Genomic DNA, 13,312 nt, shown 5'->3' on the forward strand with positions numbered 1-13,312 from the left:
ATCAATTTTTTCAGGCAAGATTTTACATGTGGAAAACAATAAAATCCTCCTTTTCAAGAATTAAAGTTCCATAACTCAGCCACAAGAACAGAAATAGAATTCTCCTTATAAAGTATAAAAACCTTGAGACAATCATTATTTAGTAAAGGTGAAATTTGTATGACTGATGGCAATGTCAAGACAATATTACTCTGTCTGGCAGAAATTTTCACATTTTCTTGTTGAACACACAGGAAAAAGTCAAAATATGCTACTCTGTCAGACAGATCAACAATCTACGTTGCCAAGTCAGTGTTTCCAACTTACAGGAAAATATCAGCATGTTAAATAGAATGTAATGCTTCTGAGCAAGTGATTACATGCCTTACTGCTTTCTCATTCATACAGTCCCTGAACCATTCCCCACAACTATTTGTAGGAATGGTGACCAATGATTGAGTGATCGTTGATGACTGCAAAATTGTTATGTAAACTATGTAAATTGACAGATGATTGGGTTCATGTAAATTTCAGAATTATCATTGGAATGCTTCCAATGTAATACCATATTAATTTTTTTCTTTGAACTCAAAATATTACTTCCACATATCTTTATTTCATCATGAATAAATTATGGGAAAGAAAAATAATTAAATTCATGTCTAAATTTATATCATTTAGTAAATACCGGTATATGTAAAAATGGAAAACGGTAAAATATTACCATGTTAATTTTTTCTTTGAATTTAAAATTTTCGCCTTCACAAATTTTCATTTCTTAAAAAAGACAAGATATCTGTACGTGATGGCTGATACCCCCCACTTTTAATCAGGTTGTAAAGAAAACAAAAAAAGTCCTCAGTAAAACAGGAAGTTGTTGAATTTTTCAAAAAATGGAACCTACCATATGGCATATCCACAGGAAAAATGTGTTTAAGTGATGAGTAGTTGCTGAAAAAAGTGCAATGAAAATTTTAACTTTCAAAAATATAAAGTAAAAAAATAAACGAAGTCCTCAGTAAACGGAAGTTATTGTCAAATTTTTACAAAAATAGATCCTGCCACATGACACATCTACAGGAAATATAGGTTATAATTTCAAGCCACTGTGATGAGTAGTTGCTAAGAAAATGCGATGAAAATTCCAACATTCAAAATATAAAGTAAAAAATATACAAAATCCTAGGTAAACAGGAAGTTGTTATCAATTTTTTCAAAAAATGAATCTCACTATATGGAATACCTGCAAGCCACTGTGATGAGTTAATCACACCAAACTCATTACAGCCACGACACAAATCACTAAATCAAAATTCATTATTTTGACCTTGATGTCAAACAGTCAAAGTTCACCAACCATAATACAAAACACATTGTCTTGAGCTGATTTACCCTCATGCAAAACAACAAAAAGTTACAGCCCAGATACAAATTTGTCATGCAAAAATCATTAATTACACCTTGAGGTAAAAGTACATCAAACATGGTACATGACACATTGCCTTGAGCTGATCTATCCTCATGCAAATATCAAAAGTCTAGGCCAATAGACCACACAATTTTGTTTCAGATGGGAACACTGCCAGGTTGCTATAGGGCATTCGCCACATAGTGGCAGAACCCTTATTATTTTCTTTCAAAAACAAAGATATAGCCACCAGCAACTAATATGAGTAAGTTGTAACCAGCTGTGGACATTTTCCTTACAGATAACCTAGATGGATGTCTTGTCTCAACTATTTGGTGCTATTTATTATTCTATCTTGGAAGGATACTTTTTATTTTGCTTGGTTCCTGCAGTATAAACATTAGATGAATAAATATGTTCCTGCAATAGACATCATGATCATCTGGACTTTACAGCAATGTATTAAATTCTGTGCATCAGTTTACTTACATTTGTACAAGTAGCTATTTAAACAAGAGTCTCCCAGGAGCCTGAATTGCTCATCTGGTTAAAGATTGTCTTTCAAGGCAAAAATTTTAACAAGTTATCCAACAATTTTGACTCAAGAAGACTTTGGTAAGACTATCATAAGGATCATTTCAGCAGTGATTGAATGTTTCTTTCTATCTATTATAGATTTCAAGATATTGACTGAAAACTATAAAAAAAAAAACAAAAAAAAAAAAAAAACAAGAGGCTCCCAGGAGCCTAAATCACTCACCTTGTTAAATTTTAGCCTTTCAAGGCCAATAACTATAACAAGGAGTTGTCCAACATTTCTGACTCCATGAAGACTTTAGTAGAACTTATCATAAGGATCATTTCATGAACTGAAAGTTTCATTCCATCTATTATAGTTTTCAAGATATTGGCTGAAAACTGATAAAAACATAATTTTTTGCCTTTCAAGGACAATAACTCTTCCATGGAGTTGTCTGACAACTTTGATCCCAGAAGACTTTTGTAGGCCTTATAATAAGAATCGTTTCAGCACCTGAAAGTCTCATTTTATCTATTATAGTTTTCAAGATATTAGCTGAAAACTGTAAATAAAACCTGTCATTTTTCTCCTCTCAAGGGCAATAACTCTTACATGGAGTCATCTGACAACTTTGATCCCTTGAAGACTTTTGTAGGCCTTATGATAAGGAATTCAGCAATTGAAAGATATCAGCTAAACCTAAAGGTTCTGGAGATATATGCACAAAACTACTGTCCGACCCTTATGTTCTATTTTTAGTAATGTTGGTTATGTTTTTTAACCAATCAAAAATCCAAATACCAATTTTGTGCAGGATACCCTAAAAAACAAGAATACCAACTTTCATTGAATTCTGTGTAGTAGTTTTTTTAATGTAATAACATCAAAAACAGCAAAAAAACGTCCAAAAAGGGCAATAACTCAAACATGGATCAACAGATATTCGCTAAAATTTGACCACAGATAGATCTCATCATGCTAAATACTTTTAGCCGTGTCAGAATTTGGCTAAACCTAACGATTCTGGAGATATATGCAAATATCTGCTGTCAGACCCCTATGTTCTATTTTTAGTAATGACAGCCACATTTTTTAACCGATCAAAAATCCAAACATTCATTTTGTGCAGGAAACTCTGAGGAACAATAATTATAAGTTTCATGCAAATTTATTCGGTAGTTTCAAAGGAAAAGATGTTTGATGACGGATGCCAAGCTCACATACTGGGTTAACCCCACTCTGGTGGCCATAGTATTAAGCCTTTGATAAAAATTCAAAAAACATTTGATGGACATGTTTTTTTTTTCTATCACTTAGCCTGGATATTCATCTACATGTATCAAATGTCAAAGAAAATAATCATGATTGTAAATGCTGACCTACTTACGGAATGAATGAATGACAAGGGTCATCGGTTGCCATTTTTGTTTTTGTTTAACCTAGTTCTGATGCGAATGTGAAATTCTTGGTCAAGCATGTATTCATTTATCGTCTGATTTTAATGAAGAAGGCCTCCAACATACCAGACCATTAATCAGTTATGTTAATTTTATTGTAGGTTGAACAACTATATCAAAATATGAATTTAATCTTGAATGCATAAAAGGATTTCAAGGGTAACAGTAAATCACAATGGCGATCATATAAAAAGAATACCCGAAAGCGGTTATACCACTATAATGCAGAAAACCAGTCTTTCCAAAGATTCAGTTTTTCTTTCAGGACATTAGGTCCTTTGATGACATACTATATTCAGGACCGAACCCAGTTTTACTGTCCATTTTGACCTGTATCAAGAATGACTAATACTGGAAATTTTCTGGACTTCAGGTCTGGCATTTCAGATTTTTTTTACCCGTCCTGCCACATTTTTATCAGTGATATCTGATGGCAGGGCTCAAGCTACTTGAGAAAAACAGGGAGAAGTAACTTCTCTTTCAGAGAGACACTAGGAAGTGGGGATGAACAGGGAGAAGTGAATGCGTATGCGCATCATTTACTTATGCTTTTTAAAATTATATGTTTTATATATTACTTACATGTACATAATATAAGCAAGCATTTTCATATATTTATTTTCTAAATTGAGATAAATGTTACTTTTTCTTTGTGTTACATATGTAAGTAATAAATATTTTGAAAAAATGAAATCAGCCTGCTGACTTAATAATTGAGTGTATCATATATTTATGAAATTGAATTTCTGATCGATACCTCTACCCCTTATCAAATTTATTACAGCAAAATTAATACATGTTTGAGCAAAGCAAAGCTTCTTGCAATGCATTGTCCTATTGATTTTGTCTTTTTTAGCAGCAGTGGAATAGAAAATTTTCAGGCTGTGATATTCTTTTGGAATTTTCAATTTGTTCTGGTTTTTTTTTCTGATCCCACTTAATCCATGATGATTTCTTGTTCAAAATATCCAGTCTCTTGATATAAGTTGATCCAGAGTATCAATAATCATGTTAAAAATTGTTACTGACAGAATCGAGACAGAAACTTTATTTACACATATTGTAACGGTTGGTAGGAACTCGTCTCAAGCTTAAGAAATGTTCCGTTGAAATGGAGAATTTACTGTTCTGTTTCTTATGAAACATGAAGATCAAAAGAAATGCTTCCAGTTTTCTACCAAATTATCAAGTGAGATAAATTTAACCCAAGTCCAATGAACCCACATGACAAATTTACACATTTCATAACAAAATGTGAAAAGTAAAACATGAATTATCGTAAGCTGAAGTGAAAAATAATAATTTCAAATCGAGTTTTAAACGTTTGAAGCATAAAGTTGTTTAGAATACTTGCTTGAACCGATAATTTGATAGATTTCGAAAAATTTTACAATTTATTTTCTCAAACGGGCACCATTTTTGTTTGAATTGTTATCAAAAGAGAGATAACTCTGGTCAAAATACCGCTAAAAGACGGAGTACAGTCCTGATCATGGGTGATATCTGAAAATGATAGGGCGACTTCACTTCGCTTTAGGTGTCTTCTAAGAGTGAAGTGAGCGACTCCCAGACGAACATGTCACCTGAATCGCCCAGTAACATGAGCCCTGTCTGACGGTCCGAAGAACCTTCAGAAAGACTGAGAAAACTGGTTTAAATAAACTGGGGAAGAAGACAATTTCCATTTGTTTGGTTGGTTATTGTTGTTTTTGATAATTTTTCATTATATCTTCTGATGAGGAAAGCTTTTTCTTCCTACTAATATACTTCTTCCAGCAATGTCGCTAAGAATCCTTAGAATACATACAAATGTACATTCTCCATCAGGATTGTAGAATATTAGAATGGCCTATCTTATTCAAGTTACTTCACGGTCCAGCGATGCATTCAAATCTGCCTTAAATGACGAGGAATGGAAACCATACAAATTTATCTATTCATGTTAATTTTGCGACATTATATTGCATACATGTATGTATTTTTAAGCAAACCCACATAAAAGTCTATGTGTTTTTATATTTTTATTTTGCGAGAGAAAACCTAGCACTAAAGATGATGAGGGACCTAGATGCCTTAGTACTTATCTTCCTACCCGACAATAAAAGTATAGTCTATAGACTAATAATACTGAGTCTCACCAAGGACTAGAGTTACTCTCTAGTGTATTGTAGTTATATTATAAAATTCCCGAACCCAAACTATAGATAGGGATTCATGCAGATCCAATGGATATAAGCACTGGACTGCAGTTCTCCAGGACAACAACATATACATAACAACAACAATATGGCTCTGTACTAAATGCATTGCGACTAAGGGAGATAATTTAGATGAGGTTGAACTCGGATTATATGACAGATATGTATATAATAAATAACTGTGTGTTTTTAGATTGTAATTTATGTGAATTCAAACTTATTGGACTTATATTGAATTGTAGCAATTACACCAAGGAGGAAAAATAAACAGTTCAAAATATGACGGTTTAGAAAAAGGGGGCATGGACTATTCGACTTACCATATGAGAGATTTTCTGTTAGTTTAAGAGGGCCTCTTAGAATGTACACAACAAAAATAACAAGGATGAACCATACTGCCCACAGGTAAGTCCAAGACCAATGAATCCAGGACTTAACTTTCTCAAAAATTCTTGACAGGAAGCCAGCCATGGTTCAATTACAGTTCCGGAATTAAGAAAAAAAAATGATAAAAGTTATCTATAAAAAATATGTTTATTTCCAATGAATCATTTTACAGACATAAAATCTTTCACATAGCGGTTAATTCGAAATTTCATTCTTTAAATTTGAAAGCTCAAAGAGTGCGGTCCATGGATTTGTGGCGGAAGTTTTGAAATGAAAGTTGACGAACTCACGTTTATTAGTTTATGTTCTGATCAGCGACTGTAAAACATGATTTAATATACAAAGAAATCAAGCTTAAGCTTCAGTTCTAGGTAAAACATAGTTATTCATCTAATAGATCTACTAATAATGAGGCAGGTGTAACCTTAGCTGCGAAACGTAGCTCAACTCTTTGTGAATTTTGAAACGTCTAGATCTATACTATAGATCGCAAAAATTATAAAAAAGGAAAAAGATCAAGCTACGATTTCGCGGGTAGTGTAACCTGTAAGAGGACGCAATCGAGGATATTTTTGTGGGCCTACTTCTCTTCTTCCAAGTTCCAGTATGGAATATGACTATGAGTTGTAACTGAATGTTTTAAGTTCTGTGGGACTTGGCATGCCTTGCACAGACAGTTGTAGTCTCTGAAAGTATATACATCTCAGAATCTTGTAAATTGTTGTGTCTGGAAATATTGGACTGTACTCTGGAAGAAGAAGAGGGGGTTGGTACATGTATATCTCGGCAGTGGCTGCTCGTCTACATATTGTAGGATTGGGAGCCTCTACAGTCTTGTTGTCCAAACACCGGTTTGAGTCAGTAACACACAAAATCATGGTGGAAATGCTTCATTTACGTTAGTGATGTTAAAATTGTGAGAAGTTCATTTTAATATACACGTATGTACAAAAAATGTAACAAATATCAATTAAAAATCATTCAGAATTAAGACAAAATTAACATTCAAACAAACTTTAAAGACAATTTTAAATATTTATAACAAGAATAGGTATGTTGTACAACAACACCACTGTGAAGAAAATGGCAGCCCAAAGTTTGCTCATCCAGAAAGATTGTTTTGGTACATGATTCAGTCTGGCTTATTTTAACTCATAACGCTGCCATTGCAAACAGTATTCACAAGCTAGTGAGTCTTGGTCTTGCAATTTCTTCTTTAAAACATGTTAAACATGTCCATTCACACTGGTCCTCCTTTGAAGTAACTTAAATTTTAAGAACATTCCATGTCAGCACTAAAGTACTTTTTAATTCATGGGATATTCACATTTTTGTCCTTGATTTTATTATAAATTTTTGAAACATCTGGTAAAGATGATGCATCAACTTTGACACGAGACGTCATATCTTCTGTGACTTGTTCTGTGTCTGACCAACATGAAATCCTCCATTTTTAAACATGACTAGTATATAACACGAATAAAAAACTGTCCAGTTTATTAAATGTGACCACTGTTTGCAAACGCATTAGTAGTCATATATTTTCGGATAAGTTGACATTTTCATAACCAATCAGCATTTCTGTCATGATTCTGTATGTTATTGATGCAAACCAGATGTGTGAACAATTAGCCTGAAGAGGCTCCCCATCCACGAATGTGTGGACAAGAAGCCACTGCCATATCTTTCCTGGAATAAACAGTTTGTTCATCTCCCATCTTTAGATACTTGTCTTTGTTGATGTCATTTAGTTGATGGTGGTTTATGCTGGATCTTATGTAGCATTTTTAATTGTGATGTTTTTCTTCTTTCCGCTAGGCTGGTCCATTTCATGATCATCAACTGTACCATAAAGCAAGCTGTAAAAGGCCCCACAATAAATGATGTGAAACTATTACTAAAAGAGTAATGAAGAGAACCAAAATTTTAGTAGAATTTTGGTTTCCTTGATTACTCTTTTATGAATAGTTGCACATCATTTATTTTAGGGCCTCAAAAGAATGTTATCCAGGGACAAAGACCAGACACACAACAAAGAACATAAAATAACCAAAATTATACATACATGTAAAAAGCAACAAAAGTAAATTAACAAGTTGGACTCCACTAAAAACTGAGAGCATGGACCAGGTGCACCTGTAAAGTAAGCATCGTCTAATTTCTAGAAACACCCACCAAGTTGTTCATAAAAAGTCAAGTCCGGGGTAGACAAAAGAGGAAAGGAAAACTATGACACATTGTACAAGTCAGGTTTCATACACTGTAACAATCCATGAGTTCATGATGACAACCATAAAACTTCATTGGTGATGAGTTCAGTCTTGTAGCAACATAACCCTGTTCTTGAAGCCTAATCGAAAGAATTCTAGTGAATCAAAAAGTCTAGGTAGATACAGAAAGCTCTGGCATAATGTATGAGTTGTGATAAGAAAACGACAATATAAAAAACAAAAATGAACCTAATCTGTAGAAAAAAAATGTAAAACGAATAACAATTAACATAAAAAACAATGACAACCACTTGACTGCAGGTTCCTGGCTTGGGACAGGCATAAAAAGTATGTGGCTCAGGATGGGGCAAACATGTTTGTGAGTATTCAACCTTCCCCTTAACCTGGGACAGTGGTGGGAAAATACAACAAAACGTACTTCAAAAATCTGTTGAATTAGATTTAACTCTTGTGATCCATAGAATACAAACACTTTACCAATCAGATTAGAGACAACAAGTTGTACCTACCTGGAAAGAGTACTCGCTGTTTTCATAAGCTAGTTCAAATCAAAAAGCAATGGATAAGCACACCTAGTTAACTTAAACAAATTTATCAATAAAGACACATCCAACAGGATTTAGTGCACTCATATCATGTCTAAGAAAAACAATGTCTTTGTACAAATGCTGAGACAAAAAGTATTGGCAGTAAGTAGGATGAAATGTAATAAAGTTTATTTATATTTATATTTAATAATTAGTATTAGAACCAATTAAACGTAATTTAAAGATTTTACAATGATACAAATATATTTTTCCAGATTAAAAGGATTCTGTATAAACTATCAATCTTTATTTATTATATGTATTTGTACATTACTATAAAAACAAGGATGTGAAATCCCATTTTTGAGTAAGTTACAACAAGTACAACTAACTTTTAGTATAAAATCTTTACATTTATGGTTATTTAATTTTAATTTAAGGTAACAATCTAGACAAGTGATATTGTTCCTATGATGGCAAACCCTTTTTCCAATCAGACTGGTGGGTTTGGGCAATCTAAGCCTGCATTTGGACAAGCAAGTCCATTTGGAGCATCATCTGGTGGATTTGGATCAGGAAGCCCCTTTAGTACTAATCAAGCATCACCAGCCTTTGGAAACCTCCCAGCTGGTACTGGGTTTGGAACTCCTCAGACAGCTCAAGGTTTTGGATCATCTCAATCAGGTACTTAAAGAATCAAGTAAACAAGTAAAAAACTTTTTAATTTTAATGAATCAGGAATTCCTTGTTAGGTGATTTTTGTGTTTGGATAAAGCAGACTAGTGAATGAAAACAAATTTGAGTAAGATTGAAATGGTTAAAATTGATAATTCTTACCTTGTTCTTTCAGTAAAACACTTTCAGGGTTTTTTGGCTAAATACCATCTGAATAAACAGTACATGTATTTAGTGTACATTTTCAAACATTCTAGGAAGTGGTTTTGGATCACAGTCTTTATTTGGGGGTACTGAAGCTGAAGGTCAGACAGGAAGTGGTTTTGGGACATCACAAACAAACACAGTTGGGTTTGGAGCTCCTACTGTTGGTAGTGGCTTTGGTACAGGCAGTTTTAGTAGTCCTCAGACTGGGTTTGGTTCTAGTTCTCAGACAGGGTTTGGTAATACAACAAATCCTAGTGGCAGCAGTTTTGGAACTCAAGGTATACCCTTTCTTTGTTTTTATATTAATAGTTATGTGCTATACTAATTTGGTAAAGCTTTATATGTACATGTACATTGTAATGCTTTCAGACTGTCAATGTATAAACTTCTGGTTTGGGATAAAACAATGTGCTGCACTGAGAAATGGCTGAATTCTAGTGTTTTACATAGTATGATGTTTTTCAAGCAGAAAAAGTAATAAATTATTTCAATTCCTGAATTTGCAATTTCAAAAATGTTTACTACAGATCAACATCATTTTGAATTAGGGTGAGCATAATAATAAATGTACATGTAGTACCATACATAATGTGAATATACAGTTAATTTTCAGTACTTAAGGCATTGAATTTTAGATAAGTTATAGTGATTGGGATTAAAATTTTGACAGTGGGCCATTTTAATGATTTACAGAATTTTTATCAGCCATTCTTTGACATATTTAGTAAAACTTTCTTATTTTAATGGGACATTTTTTGCTGGAATGTGATAAATGGTACATGGCACCTTCTTATACCAATCACAGATATAATTAATTTAGAAAAAACTAATAAGTCCTACATGAGGCTAACTAAAAATAATTTTTTGGTTTACATGTGTTTCATTATCTCTTTAAGAGTGCCCCATTTCCTTATCAAGAAAGTGAAATGCAAAGCACCATATCTGAATGTAGTTCTTGCTGTTTAGTAAACAGCAAGAACTACATTCAGATATGGTGCTTTGCAAACAAAAGCACTATCATTACTTTGACTTCTTATCAACAAATTTAACTATTCATCATAGGACCAACTTTTGGAGGGTCAAATTTTGGTGCAGGAACCAGTGTAACCCCAGCATTTGGAACAGTTACTACATCAGCAACTACTTTTGGTACAAGTGGATTTGGCTTCCAAGCACAGTCAAATACTGGAGTGTTTGGCAATGTAGGAACTTCTGCTGCTACCAGTGGGTTATGTGGTCCAGGATTTGGAACTAGTACCCAAGGAGGTAGTGTTTTTGGTGGATCAAGTTTCAAGACAAACACAAGTGGAAGTTCTGTATTTGGAGGTTCTGGGTTTGGGACCTCTACAAAAAGTACAACATTCGGTAACACTGGATTTGGAACATCTGGCACTGCTAGCACTGGTCAGGGAGGAATATTTGGAAGCACTACACAAGCAAGTGGGAGTGTTACTCAAGGAGGAGGGTTTGGAACATCCACCAGTGGCACTACTAGTAGTGGGGTATTCGGAAGACCTACCTTTAGTAGCACATCACAAGCTAGTGGATTTGGTACTTCTCAGGGAGGAACATTTGGTGCTTCTACCACTTCACACGCTGGTTTTGGTACTTCTGTTGGAACTTCCAAAGGGAGAATATTTGGGGTTTCTAACACTGGCAATAGTACGCAATCTGACGGCTTTGGAACATCTACAAGTGGTGGTATATTTAGTGGACAGAATCAAATTTTAACCACATCAACTAGTTTTAATGCTAGCACTTCTATAACTTCATTTGGTGGAAACACATTTGGAGGTACACAACAAGGCACTGGAGACTTTGGTCAAAATACCCAGTCATCTGTATTAGGGGTTCAGTCAACTGGATCATTTGGTATTCAGTCTTCTGGTAGTGGTGGAACAGTAACCACAACATCTGATGGTTCAACAGGGACTCTTGGTTGGAAAAGTTTTGGCACTATCCCTTCTATAGATCACCAGACAATGTCCTCTGGTTTCCCAGGTATTGTTGAAGTCGTCTTTAGATGAAACAAACAATATAAATGTAGCTTACCTTGCAACATATATAGATATTTACCATATATTTTGAACTATAAATTGATGTGGAGTATAAGTCTAAATACTAATTTTTACCAAAATCAACAAAAAATATGGTACTCTTTGAAAAAAAAAAAATGAATAGTCCTTTTTATTTATATGATAAGGTAGCCCAACAAAACATGGGAAGGTTTATATTTTAAAATTTTTTTTGTAATTTTTTTTTTTTTCAGCACAGCCTGCAAGTTCTTCAGATGACAAGAAATCAGATTCAGCAAGGAACTTATTCGGTAAACCAGAACTGAAGGTGAATCCACTGATATCTGAGCTGAGCCCTCCAAGTACTGTATTTAATGCTTTACCAACTGGAGGGAGTTCCTTTGGAGGTGAGAAAAAACTATTTGAAATTTGGTTATAATCTCACCTGAATGCTATTTGTTTGTGTATTTGAAAAGGTTTACATGACAGACAGTATAATATTAGTCAGTGTACCCATCAAGGCTTATATGGACAAACCAAAATTAATTGTACTAAAAACATTTGTAAAATATTTAAATGGCTCTTGGGGTGATATAGCAGTCGCGAGTTGATACAGCATATGATACAGATTTTGACATGTAACATTCAGTATGTATTTAACGTTATGCCAACTTTTATATTATCAACAGCTAAATATTATGGCACATTCTCTTTGAACACTGTAAATGTTAAGTAACTGTTTTAGATTCTGATAAACCTGAGGCGAAATCTGTGTTTGGTGTTACCCAAAGTGCATCTGCTGGTCAACAGTCATCTGGACTGTTTGGTAAACTGGAAACTTCAGGTAAAATTTGATAATTTTGTTTTCTTTGTTTTTGTACACCAGTCTGTCTAGACTGGATGTATTATGGTATACCAGTGTATGTCTGCTGTTCAAACTTCACATTATAGCGTAAATATGCTGCAACCAGTTTTTGTGAAATTTTAATGAATTGTTTTTTTTTCTATTGATGTGAGTTCTTGATTTTCATGAATTTTTACATTTTTGGAGTTATGGGACTTTATTTGTACAAAAATAGGGTAATTTTATATTTTCGGAACTATAACTCAAAACCTTTGGAGAAATGTCAATGAATCTTTGATAAAGTGTTTTTTTATTAATAAAAGCTCCCTTTTAATGTCCATAAATTTGGAATAATACCATTCAGAGTTATGGGACTTTGTTATTAAAAAAGGGGATTTCACAGTTTTTGGACTGATTTCATGAAGCTTATGAAAATAATTTTTATTGTTGTTAAGCTCCTTTTTTAATTAAAATGAATTTTTGAGTTTTTTGGACTTTGTTCATAATGAAAGGGGAAATTTCTTATACTTAAACAGTACCTTTGGTGGCATATAGGAATCATCCTGTCTGTTCATCCGTCAGTCTGTCCACATTTCCTGTAAGTGCAACTCCTCCTTAACTACTCAAGGAATTTTAATGAAATTCTTTAAGAAGATTGGGTATCAAATGTAGATGTGCATGAAGGATTATGATTGCTGTTGCAGGTTTTAAAAGGGAGGTAATCCAAATTTTGGGTTTTACATGTTTAAACCTCATAAGAACAACTACTCCTAAACTTTTGAAGGGATTGTGATGTAATTTTATAGGAAGGTTGGGTATGATATATAGATATGCATGAAGGAATATAATAATTGTTGGATGATG

General features: G+C 33.6%; 2 protein-coding genes across 3 annotated transcripts in view; one reads left to right on the forward strand and one right to left on the reverse strand.

Annotated features, from left to right (window-relative positions):
• The window catches only part of LOC148627567 (suppressor of tumorigenicity 7 protein homolog), a 47,495-nt gene extending 41,433 nt beyond the window's left edge, over positions 1-6,062 (reverse strand). The window contains exon 1 of one of the 2 annotated variants that reach the window (XM_088574910.1): positions 5,883-6,062. In XM_088574910.1, the coding sequence (XP_088431036.1) occupies positions 5,883-6,033 (151 nt within the window). In that variant the 5' untranslated portion in view covers positions 6,034-6,062. Of the gene's footprint in view, positions 1-5,502; positions 5,657-5,882 lie in introns of those variants that run through there. The other variant, XM_088574938.1, reaches the window with a different exon arrangement.
• A 125-nt stretch (positions 6,063-6,187) lies between these two features.
• The window catches only part of LOC148627568 (germinal-center associated nuclear protein-like), a 32,800-nt gene continuing 25,675 nt past the window's right edge, over positions 6,188-13,312 (forward strand). The window contains exons 1-6 of the mRNA XM_088574896.1: positions 6,188-6,320; positions 9,148-9,391; positions 9,640-9,867; positions 10,652-11,590; positions 11,859-12,011; positions 12,350-12,448. Of these exons, the coding sequence (XP_088431022.1) occupies positions 9,178-9,391; positions 9,640-9,867; positions 10,652-11,590; positions 11,859-12,011; positions 12,350-12,448 (1,633 nt within the window). The 5' untranslated portion in view covers positions 6,188-6,320; positions 9,148-9,177. The remainder of the gene's footprint in view (positions 6,321-9,147; positions 9,392-9,639; positions 9,868-10,651; positions 11,591-11,858; positions 12,012-12,349; positions 12,449-13,312) is intronic.

This window comes from Perna viridis, chromosome 1 (genome assembly GCF_037379345.1).
Source record: "Perna viridis isolate PV_CMFRI_1.1 ecotype Kerala chromosome 1, ASM3737934v1, whole genome shotgun sequence".
NCBI lineage: Eukaryota > Metazoa > Mollusca > Bivalvia > Mytilida > Mytilidae > Perna > Perna viridis.